General features: G+C 30.3%; 1 protein-coding gene across 1 annotated transcript in view; it reads left to right on the top strand.

Annotated features, from left to right (window-relative positions):
• LOC111631617 (sushi, von Willebrand factor type A, EGF and pentraxin domain-containing protein 1-like) overlaps window positions 1-23,886 on the top strand; it is a 42,689-nt gene extending 18,803 nt beyond the window's left edge. Inside the window, exons 12-31 of the mRNA XM_023375940.1 lie at window positions 3,734-3,937; window positions 4,006-4,304; window positions 5,227-5,434; window positions 6,921-7,082; window positions 9,390-9,551; window positions 11,626-11,796; window positions 13,134-13,246; window positions 13,315-13,529; window positions 14,585-14,769; window positions 15,010-15,279; window positions 15,443-15,499; window positions 15,604-15,710; window positions 15,903-16,083; window positions 18,158-18,328; window positions 19,666-19,778; window positions 19,847-20,061; window positions 21,117-21,301; window positions 21,542-21,850; window positions 23,453-23,615; window positions 23,688-23,886. Coding sequence (XP_023231708.1) covers window positions 3,734-3,937; window positions 4,006-4,304; window positions 5,227-5,434; window positions 6,921-7,082; window positions 9,390-9,551; window positions 11,626-11,796; window positions 13,134-13,246; window positions 13,315-13,529; window positions 14,585-14,769; window positions 15,010-15,279; window positions 15,443-15,499; window positions 15,604-15,710; window positions 15,903-16,083; window positions 18,158-18,328; window positions 19,666-19,778; window positions 19,847-20,061; window positions 21,117-21,301; window positions 21,542-21,850; window positions 23,453-23,615; window positions 23,688-23,841 — 3,644 coding nt within the window. The 3' untranslated portion in view covers window positions 23,842-23,886. The remainder of the gene's footprint in view (window positions 1-3,733; window positions 3,938-4,005; window positions 4,305-5,226; window positions 5,435-6,920; window positions 7,083-9,389; window positions 9,552-11,625; window positions 11,797-13,133; window positions 13,247-13,314; window positions 13,530-14,584; window positions 14,770-15,009; window positions 15,280-15,442; window positions 15,500-15,603; window positions 15,711-15,902; window positions 16,084-18,157; window positions 18,329-19,665; window positions 19,779-19,846; window positions 20,062-21,116; window positions 21,302-21,541; window positions 21,851-23,452; window positions 23,616-23,687) is intronic.
• The last annotated feature ends 3,243 nt before the right edge of the window (window positions 23,887-27,129 follow it).

The raw sequence follows: 27,129 nt of genomic DNA, 5'->3' as shown, positions 1-27,129 counted from the left end.
TAATCAGAAAGATAAGTGTTAAAGGTGTCATTTTGGAGGATTCATATTTGAATCTATAATGCTTATTGTACAATTAATTATAATCATAATATGCCATAATGATTTTGTAATATATGTTATTTGATTATATTTTAAAATATTGATGGCACTGGTAACAATTCCTTAGAGAATATCCATTTTACTTTTCTGTTTTTTAGCATTAACTTAAACAAGTTATGTAATTTTTTGTTCTTTATTCATGTAATCAGTTCTATGAGTTTAACTAGTTTAATTTTGAATAAACTTAACATGTCTAACATATTTATGGACCCAGTTATGATGGCAATTAATTAATCATAAAGAGAAAATATGAATTTAAGAGAAAATTGATTTTAACTTAAGGAAATGGAACATTCAGTGGATTAAACATTGTAAAAATGATGGCAAAAAATTACATTACTATCACCAAGCTGAACAACAGTAACTATCATGTGCGGAAATACAGGATGGAATTACTGTCGATAAAAGATAAATCATGAAACATTATAAAGAAAGAAATACTGTTAGATCAGACTCATCTCATCGTGGTTGAAAGACTCCTGATAAACCATCTGATGGAAGACAAAGAACTACAGCCAAAAGTACTTGGGAAGCCATAAAGAAACAGCATATTAAGTCAGCATTATCAAATAAAGTTTATAAAGACATTTGGAACTAGTTAATCAATTTAAGGCATTGAAAAAACTTTAACTGAAAAACTGAATATAGCATTATTGCTTGCTTGTTTGCTGGACAACTACAATACTTTAATAATGGTGCTTGTGCTGAAGGTTTAACTCGGAAGTTAGTAAATAATAAATTACTTGAAATGCTCAAGAAAAAACACTTCATCAAATAGTGGACCTGATGTGGATAAAGCATTTTAAGTGGGAGCATGCCCAATAAACCAGAAAAGCATTTCCTGAAAAATTGTTACTTTTGTAAGAGCCACATAAAGAAATAATGCAAGAAATATTCAACATGAAAAGAAAAACATCCTGCTGAGATTAAAAAAAATTTGGGTAGAAAGTGGGAAACTACAATAAATTCAAAAAAAGAGTCCTATATAGGATTGTAACAAAAGTATCTCTCTGGATTATTATTTAAAAACTAATAGGATAATTATTGTAGACCTTTTATTCATGTATACTATGTCAGGTATGTACTAAACAATAGTGTGAGTTTTGCCTTCTGCAACTCTCTTAGATTACAACAGCACTCTTGAAAAAGTCTCTGATAAAAATAGAAGGAAACATTTTCATTTAAAGTTGTAGTAAATGAAAAAAAATATACACTATTACCTTTCAGTGCATTCCAAAACATCAAGTGGAATCCCAGAACAGACTGTCAAATATGAAAGGTAAATACTTCACTGCATAACACAGGAAGATTCAAAGAAATAACACCTAAATACAATTTCCAGCAAACAAGTAAAAAATTTTACTGGTCAAACGTTTTCTGTCACAGTTTATTATGATTATATAACACAAATGCAATGTGAGGTGATTAAATGTTCAGTTAAGTTTAGCTTAGCAGTGATATGAATATGCAAATGATCTAATTTAATAGGAAATATCAATTATCAAATGCCATTAAATAAAACAGTGATTAAGTGTTTGTATACACTTAATCAACAGTATATGGTGATTAAGTGCTAACTTAATCACCATATTAATGCAAGAATTATAATCATATGTTACAAGAATAACTTATTTACAACCATTTATAGTAAACACAGAGAGAAATTAATATTTGTAAGGTGACCAATTGTCCTCCTTTTGTAAGTTCTTGAAGGACATAAATTGGGTTATAATAAGAAGTTAAGCATGAAATAGGTAAAATACAAAAGATACATAGAACACAAAATGAATTGATAATAATACACTATGCAAAATAGTAGAAATGATATAAAAGTTAATATATACAATGATTGTACAGGACATTTATTGCCTAGCAAGTCCGAGGAGAGGAAGGTTATTAGTAGTAGGTTGTCATGGGAGACAGTTCACAAAATTTTTTAGCCATCCTAGAGAAGGCAAGGTATATCTCTTCATTGCTGAGAAGATCTGAAGGACAACAAAGCCATGAAATCCCATGGTCATTTAAGAGAAGTTTTATCTCCAGACGTTCTGCTTTGAGGATAATGCAGTCGAAGATGTAGTGTGTGCTGCTGTCCTCCACCTGGTGGGCAGGTGTAGAAGGATGAGAAGGATGAGAAGGATGATTGGTGATGAAGGGGTGAACTAGTCAAGTTTGAAAAAGTCATTAAGGCTTGGAATAAAATTGCAAGATGCAGCTATTTTTTTCATTGCAGATATCATTCCAAAGGAACTGGCATAACATGTGTTTGGTGGCTTTGTCATAGATTATAGGAATTGAGTCATCACCAAATGCAGATTTAGCCAAGAGATCAGCATACTTGTTGCCAGGAGTGCCATGGTGAGCACAAGTCCAAGTGATTGATATGGTATTGCTGGTGTTGTTGATGATATTCCTGATTTCGGTAGCAATCGGGTGGAAGTTTAATAACATGGTTGGCAGATAAGCTATCGGTAATGATATGGACATGGCTGAGGGAAAAATTGTTAGTAGACCAAAGGAGGCCCATCTTTATAGTGAGTAATTTGGCTTGGAAGACGGTGCATATGTTGCTAAGGTGGTATTTTTCCCCATTAATAAAGACAACAAAGCCACAGGCAACTGAGTTTTGAATTTTAGATCCATATCAGTGAAGATCTCCATGTCAGGCGTTTGAGGGGCATTGTCATCCAGGCAGTGAAGTTCATTACCAAGTAATGAAGTATTCAAAAATAGATAAGGGCACTCATAATTGTTGAGGTTAATCCCTCCAGTGCTGGTGTTGATTTCTTCATCCCATTTAATATTTTGAATTTTTCTGTTAAATTGGATTATAAGGTAAATGGGGGGCTTTTTGGTGATAACTTGAATGCTGAGGTTGGGCGCAGTCCGGAAGCATTTGGTGATGAGAGTGAGTGCTAGATGTTGTGATGAGATGAGCTTCCTTTTAATATGGACTTTATTGGATGTCCAGCCCCAGCTGCTGCAGGCATAGATCACCATTGGGATGTAAATACGGTCATAAATAGTGCTCATAGTTATATTTGACATGACAATTCATCAAGGCTTGGTACAGTGCAGTGAAACGCGATTATGAGACGCATGCACTCCGCATGGGAGACCTTTAAAGAGCATGCCACACACAAGTGGCTTTGTTTACTTCTTACTGAAACATGACACTGCACATACACATGCAGTAGAGATTATTATAGTGTATTATTGTTGCAAAAATATTTCTTTTATTTACGATATTTTTCCTTTCAATTTATTTGTGTCCTCCTATCCATTGTAAAAAAGTTAGTCACCTTATATTTGCCAATGGTCAACTTTACATACCAAAGGTAAAAGCAGTATAATGATAACCTATATGGATGAAAGGAATAAACTACGTATGAAAGATAAGTTGTGTGTGTCACACCTTAAAGGAAATTTAATCTTCAAAGAGAGGCCCAGAAGTAGAAATGTGCTTTTTGGACAAGCCTTGGCTTAAAATATAGGGTTTGGTGAGTATAATAAAACCTTAATTACTAGATGTATGGAAAAGTCTTAGGCTTCTTTCATTGACCATCATTGACAATACGTTCTTAATATGCTATTACATCTAAATATGTAAATGCTAACATATATTTTTTTATAGAGAATGAATGTCCTTATTATCCTCCTCCCGTTAATGGTGCAATTGCTTGCCATTATTGGGTTAGTGGGCAAATATGCGAGGTGTATTGCAATGATTTGTTTGAATTTTCTTCTCCACCTGCTGACTGGTATATATGTGATGCATCAAATGAATGGATAACATATCCCCAGGAAAATTATTCAATTCCCTGGCCAGATTGTGGAGGTAATAACTATTTTTTTTCATGTATACTGTATTTTATTCTTATTCTCATCAAAAGTTTCACTTTTCAGAATGGTATGTTCCGTCACGCCTCAGAACAATGATTAAAACTCATTATTTTACTGGTAATTGCCATGATTTAAGAGTTCAAAGATCTATACAGGAAGCATATATGAAGCATTTTGAAAGTGAATTCAATAAATCAGCACTTTGTATTAAAGAAAGAACTTGCAGAGTCGATTCCGTTAAAGTTACCTGTGGCAAAATGAATTATTCGATTCCTCTCAGAGCAAAACGAGATATATGGACAATGCCAAGAAATGACGTGATTGAAATAGATATAGAAATAACAGTTTCTTCTGAAACAAAGGTAAAAATATAATTTATAACACAATAAATGTAATTTAACTTTGAATGTTCATGGAATTATAAAAATCTACAAGCATTCAAAATATAAAAAATAATAAAATCTGTTAACTATATCTAAATTTTGAGCTGTTTTTCACAGATTGAAGGCCATTACTTGACATTTGACATTCAGTAAAGTTAAATAATTCATTATTTATAAATTGTTTGAAATTAATTATTTTTATAGTACAGTAATTTCATCATATTAATGAACTAGATAGTAACATTAATAAATTTTACATATATTTATTATTATGATCTATTAATGAAAAATATTACAATGTATAGTAATAACAGAAACAATAGCTGATTAAGAAGTCTTTTTTATTTGATGTTAATTAAAAAAACAAGGTGTAGTTACTGTTATTTTTGGTTATTCTAATCCAGTTTCTATGTATATTATTTAACAATAATGTTTTTGAAGTTGAGAAACTGAATTTAAGATGCTTTAAGAGTGAAATTTGAATACAACAACTTTTTACAAAATTATTGTTAAAACAATTGAAACAACTGCCAATAGGTTTCAGCTTGGGGTGTATTGCCTGGTAAAGCTGTTTTTGTAAAGTTGAAACAGGATATTTTGCTGTGGAAACAGCTGCTATGGAATACTATAGCTGCATTCTAACAGGATACTATTACTTCTTTGCTGTTTATAAATGTTACTTTTATATAAATGAAACATTTATTCACCGACAATGCAATACTATGGTTGATATTATAAAATTTATATTATTAGAAACAACGGAAGACACATATTTCCCATCTAAAAATTTTACAAATACTTGCTCATTTTTTATTTTCTTTTATTATTATTATTATTATTATTTCATAAATTTATACTAGATATATTCAGACATGTATTTTTTTCAAATTAAATTATTTAGGATAATTCTCAAGACAATATGAAGGAGCTGATAAATACTGTAAATGAAATTGTAGATAACATGAATCAGAATGTTACTAATGATAAAATTGTGATACCGCTAAATGACCAGGGTGATTCGAACATTGTTTTGGATCCGGTATCGGTAGAAATAAGTGAATCGGAATTCCTATGTTATAACGGAGCTGTTTTGAAAAATGAAGAATGTGGTAAATAACTATTTTTAATTTTATTTAACATAAATTATTATTTAAACAATTGAATTTAAGAAAAATCTGCTTAATTTGAGTTCACTCTAATAGTTTTTCATAAACACTAAAGTTATTTCTTAAAAAATTCAGTGTTGTTGTTTATCATTATTTAATTGAATTTCTTAGTAGTTATTGTGTGTTTGTGTGTGAATCAAAATAAAATTTAAAAATTTATCTTATAATTGTATTTTAATTGTAGAAAAATTGCAAGGACTAAGTTATTTATAATTTATGATCATTACCGTTAGTTTCATTATTAACTATAAATCATGTTAATTGTTTAAAACTGATGTATTAAATGCCATAAAATTTTATAAATTAATTGAGAAATTAGTAAAATAACAGATTGTTGCTAAGAGTTATATTTATACAAATTTATCAGTGTTATAAGAATAGTAAATATATGTAAAACAACACACCCATCGTACATCTATAAACACTATAGCCTATACAGTCGACCCCCCTATAACGCAGTAGATATATTCCACTTTATAAGAATTTTGCGTTGTAGGAATCCTTAAATACCTGATCCAATTACAGCCCAGCATGTGTGCAGTTTATGGACTATGGCTGTTTGAAAGGTTTTCTTCCATAAAATTAATCGATTCTAGACTAATTTGACTCAACATTTCCAAAACACGTATAATTTTTTGGGAATAATCCATATAAACTATGCTATAAACAAAAAATTGTAAGATTACTTACTGAGTGTGCACCATTCAACAACACCATTACTTGTTTTCATCGCGGATCAGCACACCAAACGGCGGACACGTTTTTTGATAAGTTATTTTTCTGCGAAAAATTCGTTGAACTTTGGAGACATCATTAATAGAAATAATTTTTATGGCCATTGAATAAGAAATGTTTTTTTTTCACAAGAAATGTATAAAATTACAGTACTGTATTAGACCTACAATACCTAATTTATATACTGTGCAGACAATAGTAAACTCAACTTACCTGCCTAAACTCTCTGTAGTGTGTAAGTAGTTCGGCTGCTCGTCCACTATTGGTCCAGATTCGACCAATCCTTTCGCAACGAGTCGACGATGACGTTTTACCGCATTTTACAAGTCTCTTTTAGTGTCTTTATATGAATACGGTCACAATTTTTTCGCCACGATATACAAATCCGCATTATATGAACCCGTGTTATAGGGGTCTACTGTATATTATTTTAATTAACTATCATTTAAAGACAAATAGTTACCAATTATCATCCTTGTCTCATTTCTAACATATCAGTTATTTTAATAAAACAATTATAATGCACCTTTTTTGTTGCCAAGATAGTTTTATGTAAACATCTTATTAAAATCTTATGGAACGCAAGATGTTCCAATCCATTTCAACCTGAAAAAGGTGTATTATAATTGTCTAACTGTTTGCTGAGCATGTTCTGTTAAATATTTTAATAAAATTAAATAAATTCTTGTTACAGAAATATGTCTTCCTGGTAGTTATTCAGAAACTGGATTAGAAACTTGTGAAGCGTGTCCCATTGGCTCATTTCAGTCTTTGTCTTTTCAAACTTCATGCATATCATGTCCTCCATTAACAACAACTTGGATTGAAGGAACTATAAGTAGTGAGGAATGCAGAGGTAATTATTTTTTTAACCATATCAATTAATTACAGATAGTCCTTGACTCCTAATTCCATTCTAAGACTACCATTGTAAGTCAAACAAAAAATATAGATGATAATGGAGTACAGTTCCTAAGATCATGAATAAGTTTATATACTGTACGTTTCTATATTCAACGGTTGACTCAACAGTGAATTTTCCATTGAGTCCCTCTGTTGAACGTACTGACGTCACGTTTTGCAGAAAAATGAAGCGCTTTCATTGAGAGGTCACTTTTTAAGATGACTGACTTAAGTAACAAGAAGGTAGCAATTGTGACTGTTTTGCTAAATAATTAAAGTAATTCGCTTAACCATCATTTGAATAAATCTTTGTATTCAAATGAACCTATATCTGTATCATTTTCTTGTATACTGGGTCTTTCTTTAATAATTTTAATTAATTTCTTGAATATTTGTATCATTAGAAAGATTTAGAGGGCCAAATATCGGTCGTAATCAGTTTTGGACAAATGAAAAAAAATCTTAATATTTCATATTGACCAAATTATCCAACATAATCGCGCAATCACATGTTTTATTATATACAGATCGTTCATTAATCTATCCGCTATTACACCATCCATAGCAAGAGCAAATGGATAGTTCCTATAAGAGAAATTTACTTTTTTATGGAAGCCGCCACGTTAGTTTGTTGAATACTCAACGGACTTTCAGGTGTTGAGACCATTGAGCTCAATGGGGAAACAGCACTGACGTCACTAGTCTCAACGGAGAACTCAACAGTCGATTTAGAAACGTTGTTCTCTCACCGTTGAGTCAACTGTTGAATTTAGAAATGTACGGATAATATTGCGTAAGTACATATAGTAAAAACCTGAAAGAATCTGCCTATGATATAAACTTGTGAAAGCTGGTATATATATATATATACATACATACATATGTATATATATATATATATACATACATACATATACAATCGATTCCGTTTAATTGGGCCACCTGCTTTCTTGGGTCAAATCTCAAAGAACAGAAACCAAAGTAATAAATTAATACATAATTTAATCGCTTAATTGGGATAGTAGCAGAAAAGAAATTTAACAATTTTTGATATATTTTAATAATCTTCTGAAAATATGTAGGCACTGTATACACTAATGTCATATAGGCCAAATGGTTAGCAGAGACAAAGAAGTGATTTTGTCTTTTGCTCGGACAGTTTGGTTTTTCCGGAGGGGGTCAGCATAGCAGAATGTATCACATGGATATTTTGTCTGAGGTGGACCTGGATTGGACCAGATGATCCCCTTAAAAGCGAAGGGACAAAGATTCCCGGACAATTTTTTGAGGTCTCTCGACTGAGTTGAAAGACAGTGTTCCCTTGGAAGGTATTGTGTGCATAATTACGTCTAGATTCAGACAGCAGTCATCCTATTGTTGAGACCAGCATCGAGCTGGAGGATTCTACAGACACTCCTGCCGAAGTGGCCCATCTCCAAGTAAAAGAAACTGTGCCCAAAGGAAGACTGTAAAATGACTTTTGGACAAACCCTTTTCTTTCTCCCTTTTTAGTTAGAACATGTTCTAACTAACTAAAAAGAAAGAAAGAAAGAAAAAATTGTCTGTTCAAGAACGGATCAAATATTCAACCCTTGTATATGTCACTACTAATATATGGCATCTAGCATTATGCAAATCAGTGATCTATCATCGTGAGTCTGGCAAATTTGTAGTACAAATATTTTCTGTATTTTGGTTTAATAAAGCATTAAAATAGGTATGTAATTATTATTTTTTACCTACTTATTTATTTACCTAAGTATTACATATTTTATTATAGAATTTATTATTAGTTCATTTAATTGGGGCAACTGCTTAATTAACCCCATTAGTGAGAGTAAGTGCACGGTTCATCATTATTTTTAAAAAACATATACAAATAACACTCGCTTGAGACCTGTGATATTCACAGGTCTCAAGCAAGTGTTAATTGTGTTCAAGTTCAGCGAATTCACAATTTAACAACTGATGAAGCAGCAATAAAATCAGTCAACTTGCTATCTAAGAATCTGGGTTCAAGTTCAGAATGGAACTGTAAAATTTTTCATGTATAGTTTGATTTAGATACATCAAGCTTTCTTTCTTATTACTTAGAATCCATTGTGGTTTAAGCACACAAAAGAGCTATCTTAATGTAAATAAAACAAAGAATTGTTAAAAAATGAACTTATAAGATCTTTACATGTTTCTATAACATCTAATACAATAAAATTTGATTAAATTAATTAAAAAATAATTCTAAATTCTTTTTTTTTTTTAGAAAAATGTATGCCAGGCAGTTATTCCGAAACTGGTCTCGAGCCTTGTATTCCTTGCGATCTCGGATATTATCAAGATGAACACGGTCAAACATTTTGTATAATGTGCCCTGAAAATCTAACTACAATAGATATTAAATCTGATTCAGAATCTGCTTGTCTTGGTATGTACAAATTTATATATTATTTTTATCTATATTATATAAAAGAGAATATATGTATGTGATGCAGTATATAATAAATTAACCAAGTTTCTTTATTTGAACATAAATTTATTATTATTTTTTATGGAAATTTTAAGAAAAACTTTTTCAAATTTATGAATTTTCAAATTAACAACTTCTTCATCTCCTCCAGTTTTTAACCAAATAAGCTATTTTTCTTTTTGAATACTCTTCTTAGTTTGCAAAGGCATCTGATGAAGTAGAGAAAATTTGTGATAAAGGAAAACACAATTATCTTTTCTTGTTTTACTTGCTGGAATTCACAGTTCAGTACAGTTAAGGTGTTATTGAACTGATTGATCTATCGGACATCTCTAAAGTTTTAAACCTTTCACCTTTTAAATCCAATGAACTAGATTTACTTAAAGAATATGTGAAGATTACAGAACCTATTGCAGTAACCTTAAGTACACTAGAGAAAAAGAAGAATTTCTTTGTAATGTCACTACATAGTGTAGTAAAAATGAGGTTAAGATTCTTAAGAAAAATAAATATGTTGACCAGTCCTGGAACCATGTTGTAGCACTTAACATAGTAATTTTTTCCTGTAAGAACTAGTTTTATATAATTTGCCACGTGTACCGTCAGTGTGTCGCAGTACTAGTTAGTTTATATTATAATTTTCCTAATTGGCAAAATAATGTATGTTATGTTGATGAATACATGATGCCACAAGAATTTTCATGCTAGTAAAAATCATACAAATTTTAAGTTATATTTTGATTTGAATGAAGGAAATAATAATAAAAATTAACTTTTTTTTTTACTGAAAATAGAGAAAACTTGTTGAATAAACCTCCTACTAAAGCATTATGCAGTCTGAATTTCCTTTAGATCGACGAAACATTTCAGATGCATTAGTTACAAAGTTCCAAGGATAAATTTGTTGATTAAATTAAATCTATGACCATACAAATAATTTTGGGTCTTTACAAAATATTTTTTTTTAATAATTCAACTAGAGACAGATGGCTGACAACTTAAAAACTGACGAAATGACATTAAAAAATACACACAATACAATTGATGCCGACCTTTTCTTAGAGGATCCGACGCAAAAATCACAGCTTTAAATTAGACCCAAAATTATTTGCATGGTCATAGATTTAATTTAATTTCAGATGAAGTTTGAAACCTCCAGATCATTCAGACAGCTGTTATTCATAAAATTAATCAAAAATATTGTATATTTCTAAATAAATTTTACATGAAAATAAAAAACAACATAATAATTACTATAAAATTAAAAAAGGTGTGGCCACCAATGGATCATGTAGCATTGAGGTAAAAGATCAATCCTGTACCATGTGAGTCATGGACACGCAAGTGCAAGCACACATGTACCAACTTTGCGTTGTGACCCAATATTACAATATTTGATCATAAGTTTCTGAATACCTATGATGTACAGGGGCAAGACAATACTAATTTGAGCTGGAGACCATATATTTTAAATTAAATAAATTAAAAATTGCAGCCCGGCATTGTGACGATGTTATAATAAATAATTAATTGCTTGTTATCTTTCATTTCTGCTTAAAAAGTTTTTTTTAAATTGGTCCCTTGAAAAACTTCTTAACTGATAATACATACAGTTCTACTGTATGTATTATTTCATTTATTCATTTATTTATATGACTGAAGAAACTAGTATAAAATTAATGATTTGCTTCTAATAATATATAGTTTCATTAATCTCCAAAAAATCACTTTCCATATCACTTTTGTTAACTATTTTCCAAAAATTTTAGTTACGTTGCATTTCTTTCCAATGTTACGTTATGTTACATTATGTACTGTATTTGCTAGCATATAAGACGGACTCCATTTTCAAAGAAAAAATTTGCATGCATATAAGACATTCCTTTCTGAAATTGGTGTGTATTTTTTAGGAAAAAATGTGTTTTATAAATTTATGAGTGCTATAACATGAGATCATTTAATAAATTGAGATATATAATGTTAATAAGATAACTAATTATAAGAAAACTAAAAATACATTTTAATATTTCAGAATATGATCATTGTAACAATAATCCTTGCATGAATGGTGCAGATTGCGTAAATGGAAAATTTAATTATAATTGTTTATGTCCAGAAGGATTTACTGGAAGTTTTTGTGAAGTAAATATCGACGATTGCCAGCATTTACCGTGTGCCGAAGGAAGCACTTGTATCGATTTAGGTAAAATATCTTATATTTTAGATATATTTCCAATTGACAATAGAAAGATGAAACTAACTACATTTATTTTTCTGTACGTACTTATTCAGAGATGTTGTCATTCATTTGTTATTAAAATAATTTAGGTTAAAATACTTGCCAAGAAACTGTCTCATATATAAGATCTAGTCCAAACTGTTTAGTTGACTTCTGAGAATACGCATATAAAGAAACTAGCAAATTTATGCTGGTTGACTATTGATAAAACATTATCTTAAACATTTGTAATTCTTGGGTCTTTGGACCAGCGTCCCAACACACTCATTACGCCTAGTGCCTCGTTCGCAGAGAAGACCGCGACAGAGGCACATCCCAGCTGCAGGGCAGTCCGAGTTGTAGTAATTCTTGTTTAATGAGTTAAAGAAATGCATCTACATGAATTCTTTACTTGATTTTTGTTCCCTTAAAACATTCCGAGATTATTATACCTTGTATTTGTTCATAGCTTGCTTATAGAAATATTTTATTAATTTTATAGGATATTAACTGATAATTATTCTCAGTCAATTTTAGCTGAAATTGTTTCATTATCGTGAATTTAGTGTTTCAGTACTTTTAAATTTGTAACAGACTAATGAAAGGCTTATCCAAAAAGTGCCGTATTTAAGTTTGCATCTGGTGCCAAATGCTCTAGCCACAACTCTGCTTATAACTACTATAAATTACCTGTTTTAATTTGTGAATTATCATATTTTTATCGACCATTATAATGTAATATTATATAGTTCAAACTGTATCTCAATTTGTGTCATTGAGTCAATGAAAAATTAGAATTTGATTTACAAAAGCTTACTTAATAACAGATGTTAAAAATACATCTCTGTTTTTACAATCTAATGTATTTATTTATTTATTTTACTTCTTTTTAAATATTAGATATTTAGAATGAAATCAGTCAAATAATGGGGAGGGTCACTTTTGACAAATCACAATACTTTCCCTCTGTTATATATAACAGAGCCAGGAAAGTAAAAATCTGGTGCAAGAGGGACTTTTTCTCTGCTTATGAATATGTAAATTGATTAAGAGACCCAAAGAAAAGATTGACTTTGCTCATTTTAATTGTGTTCCTGTGATCGTGAAGAATATGTGAAAGCATCAAATTTTTATTTGTATTTAGTCTTCAATTTGTAAGATTTTTTAAAGAAAAATTTTAAATAGCTTTGTAGTAAAAATTTAAATTTAAAATATATTTGTAAGTAAGTCAGAGGAAATGATTTACTTAATATTTAAATAATATTACAGAAAGATTTATATAAGACAAAAATATGACAATTCTATTAAATCTTTATTTCTAGTTGCCGATTTTCAATGTCTTTGCCCTCCAGGATTTAATGGTTCTACTTGTCACGAAGAAATAAACGAGTGTGAATCAAATCCGTGTGAAAATTTTGCTATTTGTGTCGATCAAGTATATTAAAACATATAGCTTAAATAAATTTGCTTATCGCTTTTTAATTTAGACTTTTATTTAAATAGATTGCAGGATTTGAATGCCTTTGTCTTCCCGGATACGAAGGTCGATTTTGTGAAATCGACATAGACATTTGCGAAAAATATCCTTGTGCTAATGAAGCGTACTGTGAGGAAATAAATAACGACAGACTCTGTCATTGTTTACCCGGTTTTGAAGGTGCAGATTGCAGTATCAATATAGACGACTGTTTATTTGTTACATGCATGAATGGAGGAAGGTAATTTAATTTCTTAAATACTATATTAATAGTTGATTTTTTGAATTATTATTCAATATCAGTAACATTTTTGTATAAGAATAAAATTGAGCTGAGTTAAAAGTCAAACTGGTTTTAATATCCTAAGCAAGAGTGGATTTGTAAAACTCATTTTTTAAATTTATACAATGTAAAGCCAGTATTACACAACATTTGTTTTGCAAAGTCTAGGTTCTTAGCTAAGTATATATTTGTGTATATGTGAGATTCCTAAAATCATAAGGCCCTAATATATTGCTTACAAATCCCCAGCCAATATGGACGAGAATGGGAAAGAATGCCAAGCCGTATTGCCAATGATAAATTATAGAAGTCTGGATTAAGTTCAAATCCAAATTCTCTGTGGCAACAGGCTGAAAATTATAAAATACTATTGATCGGCAACCTTTCAGCAATGTTGTGCTGAACCTAAGTTATAGTGTTATTCCGGATGCCAACATTATTATACCAATTTTGTTATATATAGTATCAAAGTTGGTCCATTTATAATGGACTTCAAAAATTAATAATTAAAATTTAATTTTTTACTAATTTCTATTCAGTGTGCCACTGAAAATTGTCCCGCGTGTCATATGTTGCCGACCCTTGGATTATATCGTAATTAGAGATTGGATTTGGTAGCAATTGAGACTTTTTTCTGCTCAAAGATTGCATTTTTACTGGGCATTACTGTAGAGCCCTTCTGAATAAATCCTACTACTTTTGACCCTCTAGACAAATTTTGTTGGATTTTCTATAGTAAATTTTTAAATTTTTATATTCCTAGAGGTTTACTTACTTTTTACAAAGAACTAAACAAGAATGAACATGGATTTACAATAAAGATTGAATTTTATAGCCACAAAAGGCAAAATAGTAGTAGTAAATAAATTTCAATCTCTGATCGTAATATATTTATCAAGTGAAATAAAATTAATTTTGGAACTTTATCAATGACTTTTTTTATAGAAATAATTAACTGTTGAAATGAAGATTTTTAATAAATGTGATTTGCTAATTTTATTTTATAAATTTAGTTGTTTAGATGGAGTTATGAATTACACTTGTTTGTGCTTGCCTGGCTACGTTGGCAGACATTGTGAAATAAATCACGATGACTGTATTGGTCACCAGTGTGCAATGGGTTCGACATGTATCGATCATGTGAATGGTTATGAATGTTTATGTTTACCTGGATATTCTGGACTCTTTTGTGAACAACGTTAGTATAAATTTATTTAATTTTAATTACAACAATAACTATAATAAATTATACATATCTACTTTAATACATGTTACTTCATCTCACTGATGGCGCACAGACATTCACCAAAAAACTTCACATTAATTTCATTTGTAAAAGCAGGGATCTATTCTATATAATTTTTTTGTTTTATTTAATCAAAAAATAAATTTTGAATAAAAATTTTTCAGTTTTATTAATGAACGTAATAATTTGCAGAACTTCCTTCGGATTTCATGATGTCATTTAATAATCCGTCCATATCTAATTTTGCCATTGCAAACCGAATACCACAGATGTCTTCCACTACGATAAGTATGTGGGTGCAGACGACGGATAAATATCGACAGGGAGCAATGATATCGTACGCTGCCAGAGATCGACTTCGGCATAGTGTAGCCAATGCCCTTACGCTCACGGACTACGGATCTTTAAAAATTTATATCAACGACGAGCCGGTATATACTAATATAAAGTTGAACGATGNTGGCATCTAGCATTATGCAAATCAGTGATCTATCATCGTGAGTCTGGCAAATTTGTAGTACAAATATTTTCTGTATTTTGGTTTAATAAAGCATTAAAATAGGTATGTAATTATTATTTTTTACCTACTTATTTATTTACCTAAGTATTACATATTTTATTATAGAATTTATTATTAGTTCATTTAATTGGGGCAACTGCTTAATTAACCCCATTAGTGAGAGTAAGTGCACGGTTCATCATTATTTTTAAAAAACATATACAAATAACACTCGCTTGAGACCTGTGATATTCACAGGTCTCAAGCAAGTGTTAATTGTGTTCAAGTTCAGCGAATTCACAATTTAACAACTGATGAAGCAGCAATAAAATCAGTCAACTTGCTATCTAAGAATCTGGGTTCAAGTTCAGAATGGAACTGTAAAATTTTTCATGTATAGTTTGATTTAGATACATCAAGCTTTCTTTCTTATTACTTAGAATCCATTGTGGTTTAAGCACACAAAAGAGCTATCTTAATGTAAATAAAACAAAGAATTGTTAAAAAATGAACTTATAAGATCTTTACATGTTTCTATAACATCTAATACAATAAAATTTGATTAAATTAATTAATAATAATTCTAAATTCTTTTTTTTTTTTAGAAAAATGTATGCCAGGCAGTTATTCCGAAACTGGTCTCGAGCCTTGTATTCCTTGCGATCTCGGATATTATCAAGATGAACACGGTCAAACATTTTGTATAATGTGCCCTGAAAATCTAACTACAATAGATATTAAATCTGATTCAGAATCTGCTTGTCTTGGTATGTACAAATTTATATATTATTTTTATCTATATTATATAAAAGAGAATATATGTATGTGATGCAGTATATAATAAATTAACCAAGTTTCTTTATTTGAACATAAATTTATTATTATTTTTTATGGAAATTTTAAGAAAAACTTTTTCAAATTTATGAATTTTCAAATTAACAACTTCTTCATCTCCTCCAGTTTTTAACCAAATAAGCTATTTTTCTTTTTGAATACTCTTCTTAGTTTGCAAAGGCATCTGATGAAGTAGAGAAAATTTGTGATAAAGGAAAACACAATTATCTTTTCTTGTTTTACTTGCTGGAATTCACAGTTCAGTACAGTTAAGGTGTTATTGAACTGATTGATCTATCGGACATCTCTAAAGTTTTAAACCTTTCACCTTTTAAATCCAATGAACTAGATTTACTTAAAGAATATGTGAAGATTACAGAACCTATTGCAGTAACCTTAAGTACACTAGAGAAAAAGAAGAATTTCTTTGTAATGTCACTACATAGTGTAGTAAAAATGAGGTTAAGATTCTTAAGAAAAATAAATATGTTGACCAGTCCTGGAACCATGTTGTAGCACTTAACATAGTAATTTTTTCCTGTAAGAACTAGTTTTATATAATTTGCCACGTGTACCGTCAGTGTGTCGCAGTACTAGTTAGTTTATATTATAATTTTCCTAATTGGCAAAATAATGTATGTTATGTTGATGAATGTTGATGCCACAAGAATTTTCATGCTAGTAAAAATCATACAAATTTTAAGTTATATTTTGATTTGAATGAAGGAAATAATAATAAAAATTAACTTTTTTTTTTACTGAAAATAGAGAAAACTTGTTGAATAAACCTCCTACTAAAGCATTATGCAGTCTGAATTTCCTTTAGATCGACGAAACATTTCAGATGCATTAGTTACAAAGTTCCAAGGATAAATTTGTTGATTAAATTAAATCTATGACCATACAAATAATTTTGGGTCTTTACAAAATATTTTTTTTTAATAATTCAACTAGAGACAGATGGCTGACAACTTAAAAACTGACGAAATGACATTAAAAAATACACACAATACAATTGATGCCGACCTTTTCTTAGAGGATCCGACGCAAAAATCACAGCTTTAAATTAGACCCAAAATTATTTGCATGGTCATAGATTTAATTTAATTTCAGATGAAGTTTGAAACCTCCAGATCATTCAGACAGCTGTTATTCATAAAATTAATCAAAAATATTGTATATTTCTAAATAAATTTTACATGAAAATAAAAAACAACATAATAATTACTATAAAATTAAAAAAGGTGTGGCCACCAATGGATCATGTAGCATTGAGGTAAAAGATCAATCCTGTACCATGTGAGTCATGGACACGCAAGTGCAAGCACACATGTACCAACTTTGCGTTGTGACCCAATATTACAATATTTGATCATAAGTTTCTGAATACTTATGATGTACAGGGGCAAGACAATACTAATTTGAGCTGGAGACCATATATTTTAAATTAAATAAATTAAAAATTGCAGCCCGGCATTGTGACGATGTTATAATAAATAATTAATTGCTTGTTATCTTTCATTTCTGCTTAAAAAGTTTTTTTTAAATTGGTCCCTTGAAAAACTTCTTAACTGATAATACATACAGTTCTACTGTATGTATTATTTCATTTATTCATTTATTTATATGACTGAAGAAACTAGTATAAAATTAGATGATTTGCTTCTAATAATATATAGTTTCATTAATCTCCAAAAAATCACTTTCCATATCACTTTTGTTAACTATTTTCCAAAAATTTTAGTTACGTTGCATTTCTTTCCAATGTTACGTTATGTTACATTATGTACTGTATTTGCTAGCATATAAGACGGACTCCATTTTCAAAGAAAAAATTTGCATGCATATAAGACATTCCTTTCTGAAATTGGTGTGTATTTTTTAGGAAAAAATGTGTTTTATAAATTTATGAGTGCTATAACATGAGATCATTTAATAAATTGAGATATATAATGTTAATAAGATAACTAATTATAAGAAAACTAAAAATACATTTTAATATTTCAGAATATGATCATTGTAACAATAATCCTTGCATGAATGGTGCAGATTGCGTAAATGGAAAATTTAATTATAATTGTTTATGTCCAGAAGGATTTACTGGAAGTTTTTGTGAAGTAAATATCGACGATTGCCAGCATTTACCGTGTGCCGAAGGAAGCACTTGTATCGATTTAGGTAAAATATCTTATATTTTAGATATATTTCCAATTGACAATAGAAAGATGAAACTAACTACATTTATTTTTCTGTACGTACTTATTCAGAGATGTTGTCATTCATTTGTTATTAAAATAATTTAGGTTAAAATACTTGCCAAGAAACTGTCTCATATATAAGATCTAGTCCAAACTGTTTAGTTGACTTCTGAGAATACGCATATAAAGAAACTAGCAAATTTATGCTGGTTGACTATTGATAAAACATTATCTTAAACATTTGTAATTCTTGGGTCTTTGGACCAGCGTCCCAACACACTCATTACGCCTAGTGCCTCGTTCGCAGAGAAGACCGCGACAGAGGCACATCCCAGCTGCAGGGCAGTCCGAGTTGTAGTAATTCTTGTTTAATGAGTTAAAGAAATGCATCTACATGAATTCTTTACTTGATTTTTGTTCCCTTAAAACATTCCGAGATTATTATACCTTGTATTTGTTCATAGCTTGCTTATAGAAATATTTTATTAATTTTATAGGATATTAACTGATAATTATTCTCAGTCAATTTTAGCTGAAATTGTTTCATTATCGTGAATTTAGTGTTTCAGTACTTTTAAATTTGTAACAGACTAATGAAAGGCTTATCCAAAAAGTGCCGTATTTAAGTTTGCATCTGGTGCCAAATGCTCTAGCCACAACTCTGCTTATAACTACTATAAATTACCTGTTTTAATTTGTGAATTATCATATTTTTATCGACCATTATAATGTAATATTATATAGTTCAAACTGTATCTCAATTTGTGTCATTGAGTCAATGAAAAATTAGAATTTGATTTACAAAAGCTTACTTAATAACAGATGTTAAAAATACATCTCTGTTTTTACAATCTAATGTATTTATTTATTTATTTTACTTCTTTTTAAATATTAGATATTTAGAATGAAATCAGTCAAATAATGGGGAGGGTCACTTTTGACAAATCACAATACTTTCCCTCTGTTATATATAACAGAGCCAGGAAAGTAAAAATCTGGTGCAAGAGGGACTTTTTCTCTGCTTATGAATATGTAAATTGATTAAGAGACCCAAAGAAAAGATTGACTTTGCTCATTTTAATTGTGTTCCTGTGATCGTGAAGAATATGTGAAAGCATCAAATTTTTATTTGTATTTAGTCTTCAATTTGTAAGATTTTTTAAAGAAAAATTTTAAATAGCTTTGTAGTAAAAATTTAAATTTAAAATATATTTGTAAGTAAGTCAGAGGAAATGATTTACTTAATATTTAAATAATATTACAGAAAGATTTATATAAGACAAAAATATGACAATTCTATTAAATCTTTATTTCTAGTTGCCGATTTTCAATGTCTTTGCCCTCCAGGATTTAATGGTTCTACTTGTCACGAAGAAATAAACGAGTGTGAATCAAATCCGTGTGAAAATTTTGCTATTTGTGTCGATCAAGTATATTAAAACATATAGCTTAAATAAATTTGCTTATCGCTTTTTAATTTAGACTTTTATTTAAATAGATTGCAGGATTTGAATGCCTTTGTCTTCCCGGATACGAAGGTCGATTTTGTGAAATCGACATAGACATTTGCGAAAAATATCCTTGTGCTAATGAAGCGTACTGTGAGGAAATAAATAACGACAGACTCTGTCATTGTTTACCCGGTTTTGAAGGTGCAGATTGCAGTATCAATATAGACGACTGTTTATTTGTTACATGCATGAATGGAGGAAGGTAATTTAATTTCTTAAATACTATATTAATAGTTGATTTTTTGAATTATTATTCAATATCAGTAACATTTTTGTATAAGAATAAAATTGAGCTGAGTTAAAAGTCAAACTGGTTTTAATATCCTAAGCAAGAGTGGATTTGTAAAACTCATTTTTTAAATTTATACAATGTAAAGCCAGTATTACACAACATTTGTTTTGCAAAGTCTAGGTTCTTAGCTAAGTATATATTTGTGTATATGTGAGATTCCTAAAATCATAAGGCCCTAATATATTGCTTACAAATCCCCAGCCAATATGGACGAGAATGGGAAAGAATGCCAAGCCGTATTGCCAATGATAAATTATAGAAGTCTGGATTAAGTTCAAATCCAAATTCTCTGTGGCAACAGGCTGAAAATTATAAAATACTATTGATCGGCAACCTTTCAGCAATGTTGTGCTGAACCTAAGTTATAGTGTTATTCCGGATGCCAACATTATTATACCAATTTTGTTATATATAGTATCAAAGTTGGTCCATTTATAATGGACTTCAAAAATTAATAATTAAAATTTAATTTTTTACTAATTTCTATTCAGTGTGCCACTGAAAATTGTCCCGCGTGTCATATGTTGCCGACCCTTGGATTATATCGTAATTAGAGATTGGATTTGGTAGCAATTGAGACTTTTTTCTGCTCAAAGATTGCATTTTTACTGGGCATTACTGTAGAGCCCTTCTGAATAAATCCTACTACTTTTGACCCTCTAGACAAATTTTGTTGGATTTTCTATAGTAAATTTTTAAATTTTTATATTCCTAGAGGTTTACTTACTTTTTACAAAGAACTAAACAAGAATGAACATGGATTTACAATAAAGATTGAATTTTATAGCCACAAAAGGCAAAATAGTAGTAGTAAATAAATTTCAATCTCTGATCGTAATATATTTATCAAGTGAAATAAAATTAATTTTGGAACTTTATCAATGACTTTTTTTATAGAAATAATTAACTGTTGAAATGAAGATTTTTAATAAATGTGATTTGCTAATTTTATTTTATAAATTTAGTTGTTTAGATGGAGTTATGAATTACACTTGTTTGTGCTTGCCTGGCTACGTTGGCAGACATTGTGAAATAAATCACGATGACTGTATTGGTCACCAGTGTGCAATGGGTTCGACATGTATCGATCATGTGAATGGTTATGAATGTTTATGTTTACCTGGATATTCTGGACTCTTTTGTGAACAACGTTAGTATAAATTTATTTAATTTTAATTACAACAATAACTATAATAAATTATACATATCTACTTTAATACATGTTACTTCATCTCACTGATGGCGCACAGACATTCACCAAAAAACTTCACATTAATTTCATTTGTAAAAGCAGGGATCTATTCTATATAATTTTTTTGTTTTATTTAATCAAAAAATAAATTTTGAATAAAAATTTTTCAGTTTTATTAATGAACGTAATAATTTGCAGAACTTCCTTCGGATTTCATGATGTCATTTAATAATCCGTCCATATCTAATTTTGCCATTGCAAACCGAATACCACAGATGTCTTCCACTACGATAAGTATGTGGGTGCAGACGACGGATAAATATCGACAGGGAGCAATGATATCGTACGCTGCCAGAGATCGACTTCGGCATAGTGTAGCCAATGCCCTTACGCTCACGGACTACGGATCTTTAAAAATTTATATCAACGACGAGCCGGTATATACTAATATAAAGTTGAACGATGGCAATTGGCATCACGTGATATTTACGTGGTCGTCTAATGACGGTAATAAATTTACTTATTTAAAAGTTTTGGATAAAGCATTTTAAAATATTTTATTACTGCAAAATAGAATTATTTGATTAATTATTTCTAAGTATATGGTGCTTTCTATGATGACATGCTTAAACAAATTAACATGTTATTCTTACTTTCTTTACGAGAACTAATTTTTTAAAAAGTAGAGTAGACCCCATTTTTATAGCTTGTTCACTTATTACGTTGTCTTTATAGAAAATAAGAATAAATTTCTGAAAACTCAGACTGTGTTGCTGAAAATTAAGTTTTAACTATATTCATGTAGGCAAAAAACAAAAATATATACAGTAAAACCTGTCAACTTGGACACTCCTATATCCCAGACACCTCAACATCTTGTACATGTTTGCACATATGTGATACTCCGTATCTCTGACATTTTCAGAAATTTGTGTGTCTAATTCTTAACAGTTGAGTCATCCTAGACAGGTGTCCTGTTAAAAACCAATAGGTACCCAAATACTATAAGGAGAGATTTTCCACATTTCACGTTTAACAATAGCCTCAGGCACCATTTCTTCATTAAGAAAAGAGCTAGCAATTGACTATACACTTGGTTAATCTTTTTTAGATTTGGTAAAAAAATTTGACAGTTTTTATTCGCAATTAGTTGGCGTTCATTGTTCTGAATCTGATCTGTGTTTGAATGTATTTTTGAATCTACATCAATCATTGAGTATAAATTATATAAAAATTTTTCTACAATTTTTCCCTCCTTGTATGAGCACCATAAGAGACCCTTTTTTCAAACCTATGGTGGATGCGGCTAAGTGGTGAGGAATAGGACCAACATATCCCCAAAAAATCCTTGGGTTTTCTCCACCCGCAGGGTATTAGGTCGACGGCTTATCGTCCATCCGACCGTCTGACTTGCCTCCTAGTGGCTGCATGGCTAAAATCATTGAACACCGAGCTAATTAGTTGATAGTTCAATCCTCGCCAATGGGCTGGTATGTGGTGTTTTCCTTGTTTTCTTCACGTATCTAATATATAAATAGGAGCCAGTTTACCATAGAAATCCAAAGCAAGATTAAATGATTGCATTCTTGTTTAAAATGTTACTGATTTTTCTTCAACTGCTGTACCATATTGAGCTGATATGTTATTCACTCAACATGTACAAACATTTGGCTTATGACATCTTAGAATAATATATATATATCTGCAAATCTACATTGTGTCCAATTTTTATCTCAAAAGCATGGAAATTTCTTGTGGAGCCAGAGGTATCCAATGTAAAGTGGTTTTACTGTATATATTTCTTTGACTCTCCAACCTGTATGCACTAAGAAGGTTTTTTTACTGGCCTGTCCAGCCTGCTAGCATTTTAATTACATAATACATACTATTTTATTATCAAACAATCATAATAGAAAAATCTGTATCAGTTGTAAAACAGAGAATCAAAAAAGAATGAGTCTAATATGTTTGTTTTTTTTTTATATTCTATCAAAGATATGGTTGGTTTATTTGAAATATTAAATTTTAATTATATAAATAGCAATTTTTTAACATTATATAATAATAGAGGTAATACAGTTTGTAACAAAAGTACAATTTTATTAAAAGGTTCCTGGAATTTATATAAAAATGGAAATCTCATAGCTTCGGGAGAAAATCTGCAAACTAATCAACAGATACCTGGTGGCGGATCTCTAATTATCGGACAAGAACAAGATTGCGTGGGAGGAGAGTTTAGTCCCACGGAAACATTCATCGGAAATATTACCAGGTATTTATTGTTAAATTTATTGCTCACAATACAACAAAAGAGTATGTTTATATTTTCGTTTGTATTTTTCAGGGTTAATCTTTGGAATAAAGTTCTTTCGTCTGACGACATTAAGAATTTATGTAATTTAAAAGATGTATCTGGGTCGGTTTCGGCCTGGCCCGATTTTCAGAAAGGAGTTAATGGCCAAATCAAAATATATACATCATATCATCCGTGGAATTAATCACGGCTCTATAGAAAATAAACACATGTGTATGTTTCATTGAAATTAGTCATCTGGTGAGTATTTATTTAGCTATTTAATTTGGCATTCTGTATAAAACAAACAACTATATATAATAGATAGTTTTTTATTTTTCATTAGTAGTATCAGTTGGTAATCATTAGTTGAAATGGCAACTGTATGTGCAAAGGAAGTGTAATTTATCCTTCTTTATACCCATAGTAAGGAAATAAATAATACACCTACTGTACATTTTACAATGTTGAATAAATATCATAAAGTTTGTTCCCTTATTTTAAGTTTTCAGAAATCCTCAAAACTTGAAATGAGCCCATCTACTATTTAAGGATGAGATGCATGTACTTTTAATATCTGCTAAAATTATGTTTTTATATGCATATAAAACACACTACATCATACCTTAACTGGCATACTATTTTTATTAGTTCAGATGACAAGGTGTCATGCTGCAAAGTGCCAAAATTGCCACTTGGAGATAAAAACCCTAGTGCGTTTATTTCGACAAATGTCCAAATGAATTGAATACTTTAATTTCTAAGTTTTCTGATTTTCTTGGATTTATATTCAGCTGAATGGCCATGCAATAATATAATAGTTTAGATCATTGTGATTGTTCACAAATGGTATGGGTGAACGATGTCCCACCTATAATCGTATCGTGTACCAGACACATCCGTAACGACAAACTTATTTTCTAGTCTCTCATATACTGTATCTACAACCATCAAAGTGTAAACCTTCAGACTTACTTTTTTCTTCATAAAAAAAACTGAAAATTTAGAAGAAATACTAAAACATAAAAATTCCTTCATGTCTCTTCCTAAACTCCTCAGAAACAAGTTGATATAAAGACATTTCTACTTTGTTTCTTCTAAATTTGTAAATTTTTAACTCTAAGCTATGAAAATTTCTTCTTTCATCCCTCAGACTACAAGGAGAATTTCTACAGCAAAACTGGTCAAAGAATTAATAGTAATAGAGAAATTATATCATTATCCTGACTAAAATTTTTCCAAAATTGAAAATAATAGAATGGTTATAATCTTTTGAGAACACCTACTTGTGATGAAATGCTGTCACTTTCCCTCATAATAAGCAAAAAAACTGTCTAAAAGGGCAGCTATTTTAAAGATTTTATGATCCAAATGCCAAGAGATCTGTATTATGCTTTTATACAGACATGGCTACTAGTAATTTATCCATGGCAATTTACTACCAACTTGAGAAATTATTAGTAGTTTATAACTTATAATCATTTCAATAAATATAAAAATAGACAGAAGAACAGGATAATCTTACTATTAAATCATTTATGCTGGACCACAAGATTTTCTTGATCCTGTTTGTGATGACCAGTCTTCCTTAGGCTTGTCCAAAAGTATATACTTAGATAATGAAAGTACATACACTTCTCTCTGTGATGCTGACAATTTCTTTTATCGATTAGACGATGAATTGCGTACATAACCTTTTCCTTAAAATCTACTTACTTTTCAATATCGGTAGATACCCCACTTTGAAGATAGGCAGAACCCCGTCTCTTTTCACACTGCTAGCGGGTGACTAACGGATGAAAATTTACAAGCATGCTGACTGCTACACGTCTTGCCATTAGCCACTGAATGCCTTGTCGGAGGAGTGAGTGCTACTTCGGATTGTAGCACAGAGTCTTTGACAATGGATCTTGGTTCTCTTTGAAAATAGACAACTATTGGCAAGCATTTTTATTGCCAAGTGACGTGCCGGTCTGGGATCCACTTCGTACATCGGCTGCTCCCACTAGTGGTATTATACATTTGGAAAATCCTACATGCCCGTTTGCAGCCCTACTATAAAAGATATTTGGTCATTTATGCCTAGTATTTCCCAGAATGTCTCCTTTGGATGACCATGCTTCCTTGGCTTGCTAGCTTCATCCATCTACAATTCGATGGATCCAGTATGACAGTTGTAACATGTGAGAAATTTGTCACAAAATAGGGTCAGGCATCATATGCTATCACCACATATATTCAGGCAAGAGAAGGTCCTACAAAGTTTCTTTAAATTGTACTTAAACACAGAGAAAATACCTGAACTAGCATATATTAACTCAAATTAGCACTTTTACAAATGTTTTTGTCTGTTTATAATTTGAATTAAAACATCTGAACCAACATATATTGTCTGTGTTTAAGTAATATATTCCAGTTTTGGAGATTAGTTAACTTTAAATCATACCGTCATTCCACCGAAACCATCCCTTTGCTACAATACTGCAATCACTCACTAGCCTTGTTATTAACATTTGCATTAATAAAGTCTTGCCCGATTCTGACACCTTCTACACGCATGACATTTTTGTTGACACGCATGCAATTTTATTCTGTCCAAGATATGCCGTCAATTCAAGAACAGCAGATCTCTTTATGCCATTCCTTTAAAAGTATAATTGTAAAACATGAAATGAATTACCAATTATATAAAATATTTATTGAAATCTAACAAATCAGACAATTGCATATAATTTCAAAACAAAAGCGAGAGCTTGAAACTTCACGCGTTCGCAGAATTTATTTTGACGTGGTATGAGATTTATATCAAATCAATTTCACCTTTAATTAAAATCCTCTTTTCTCAAAAAACAGTTTATTTACAAGGTGCATATTAAAAACTTTTAAAATAGATTTTCTTTTGATGTTTACAGAATATTTATAAACTGATACGATAAAAAATTGTTTTAATAATAAAACAGTACAATTTCTTTTTATCCTAAATATTTTATAGTACATAATAGAATATTTTATGTAATAAAAACTTTTCAACAATTTGTTAGATATAAAATCAGTAAATAACATTCCTTCTATCGTTACGACATTCGGAAGTAATTAATGAACCGAACAAAAGAATATTGTATTTTTACAAAACATGTAAATTAAAGATAAGTACGTGGTTTAATGTACAAAATGAAAAACCTTTGGTTTAATTATGAGAAGATCAATAAATTTGAAGCCACGATTGCAAACTAAATGGAGAGCGGCCGATTTTTAAATTTGGTATTCTGCACATTGTTGCTTATGCAAACAATGCACTCTCATTTAGACCCACAAACAAATACCCTGCCGGGAAAAGAACGTGTCGTACAAAATGCATTAGTTATGGGGACTGCCGGTCCATAAATTTGATGTCCTCGAAGAAAAATCTACAAAATATATACATTACTCGGTGCAGTTTATGTACATTTAGGTTGAAGGTTACGTGGTTTAGACTCGTCGAACGTCGTCATTA

Source organism: Centruroides sculpturatus, unplaced genomic scaffold (genome assembly GCF_000671375.1).
Source record: "Centruroides sculpturatus isolate CEXI.00-Female unplaced genomic scaffold, Cexi_2.0 scaffold91, whole genome shotgun sequence".
In the NCBI taxonomy this organism is placed as follows: domain Eukaryota; kingdom Metazoa; phylum Arthropoda; class Arachnida; order Scorpiones; family Buthidae; genus Centruroides; species Centruroides sculpturatus.
This window is presented reverse-complemented; position numbering and strand designations above follow the sequence as displayed.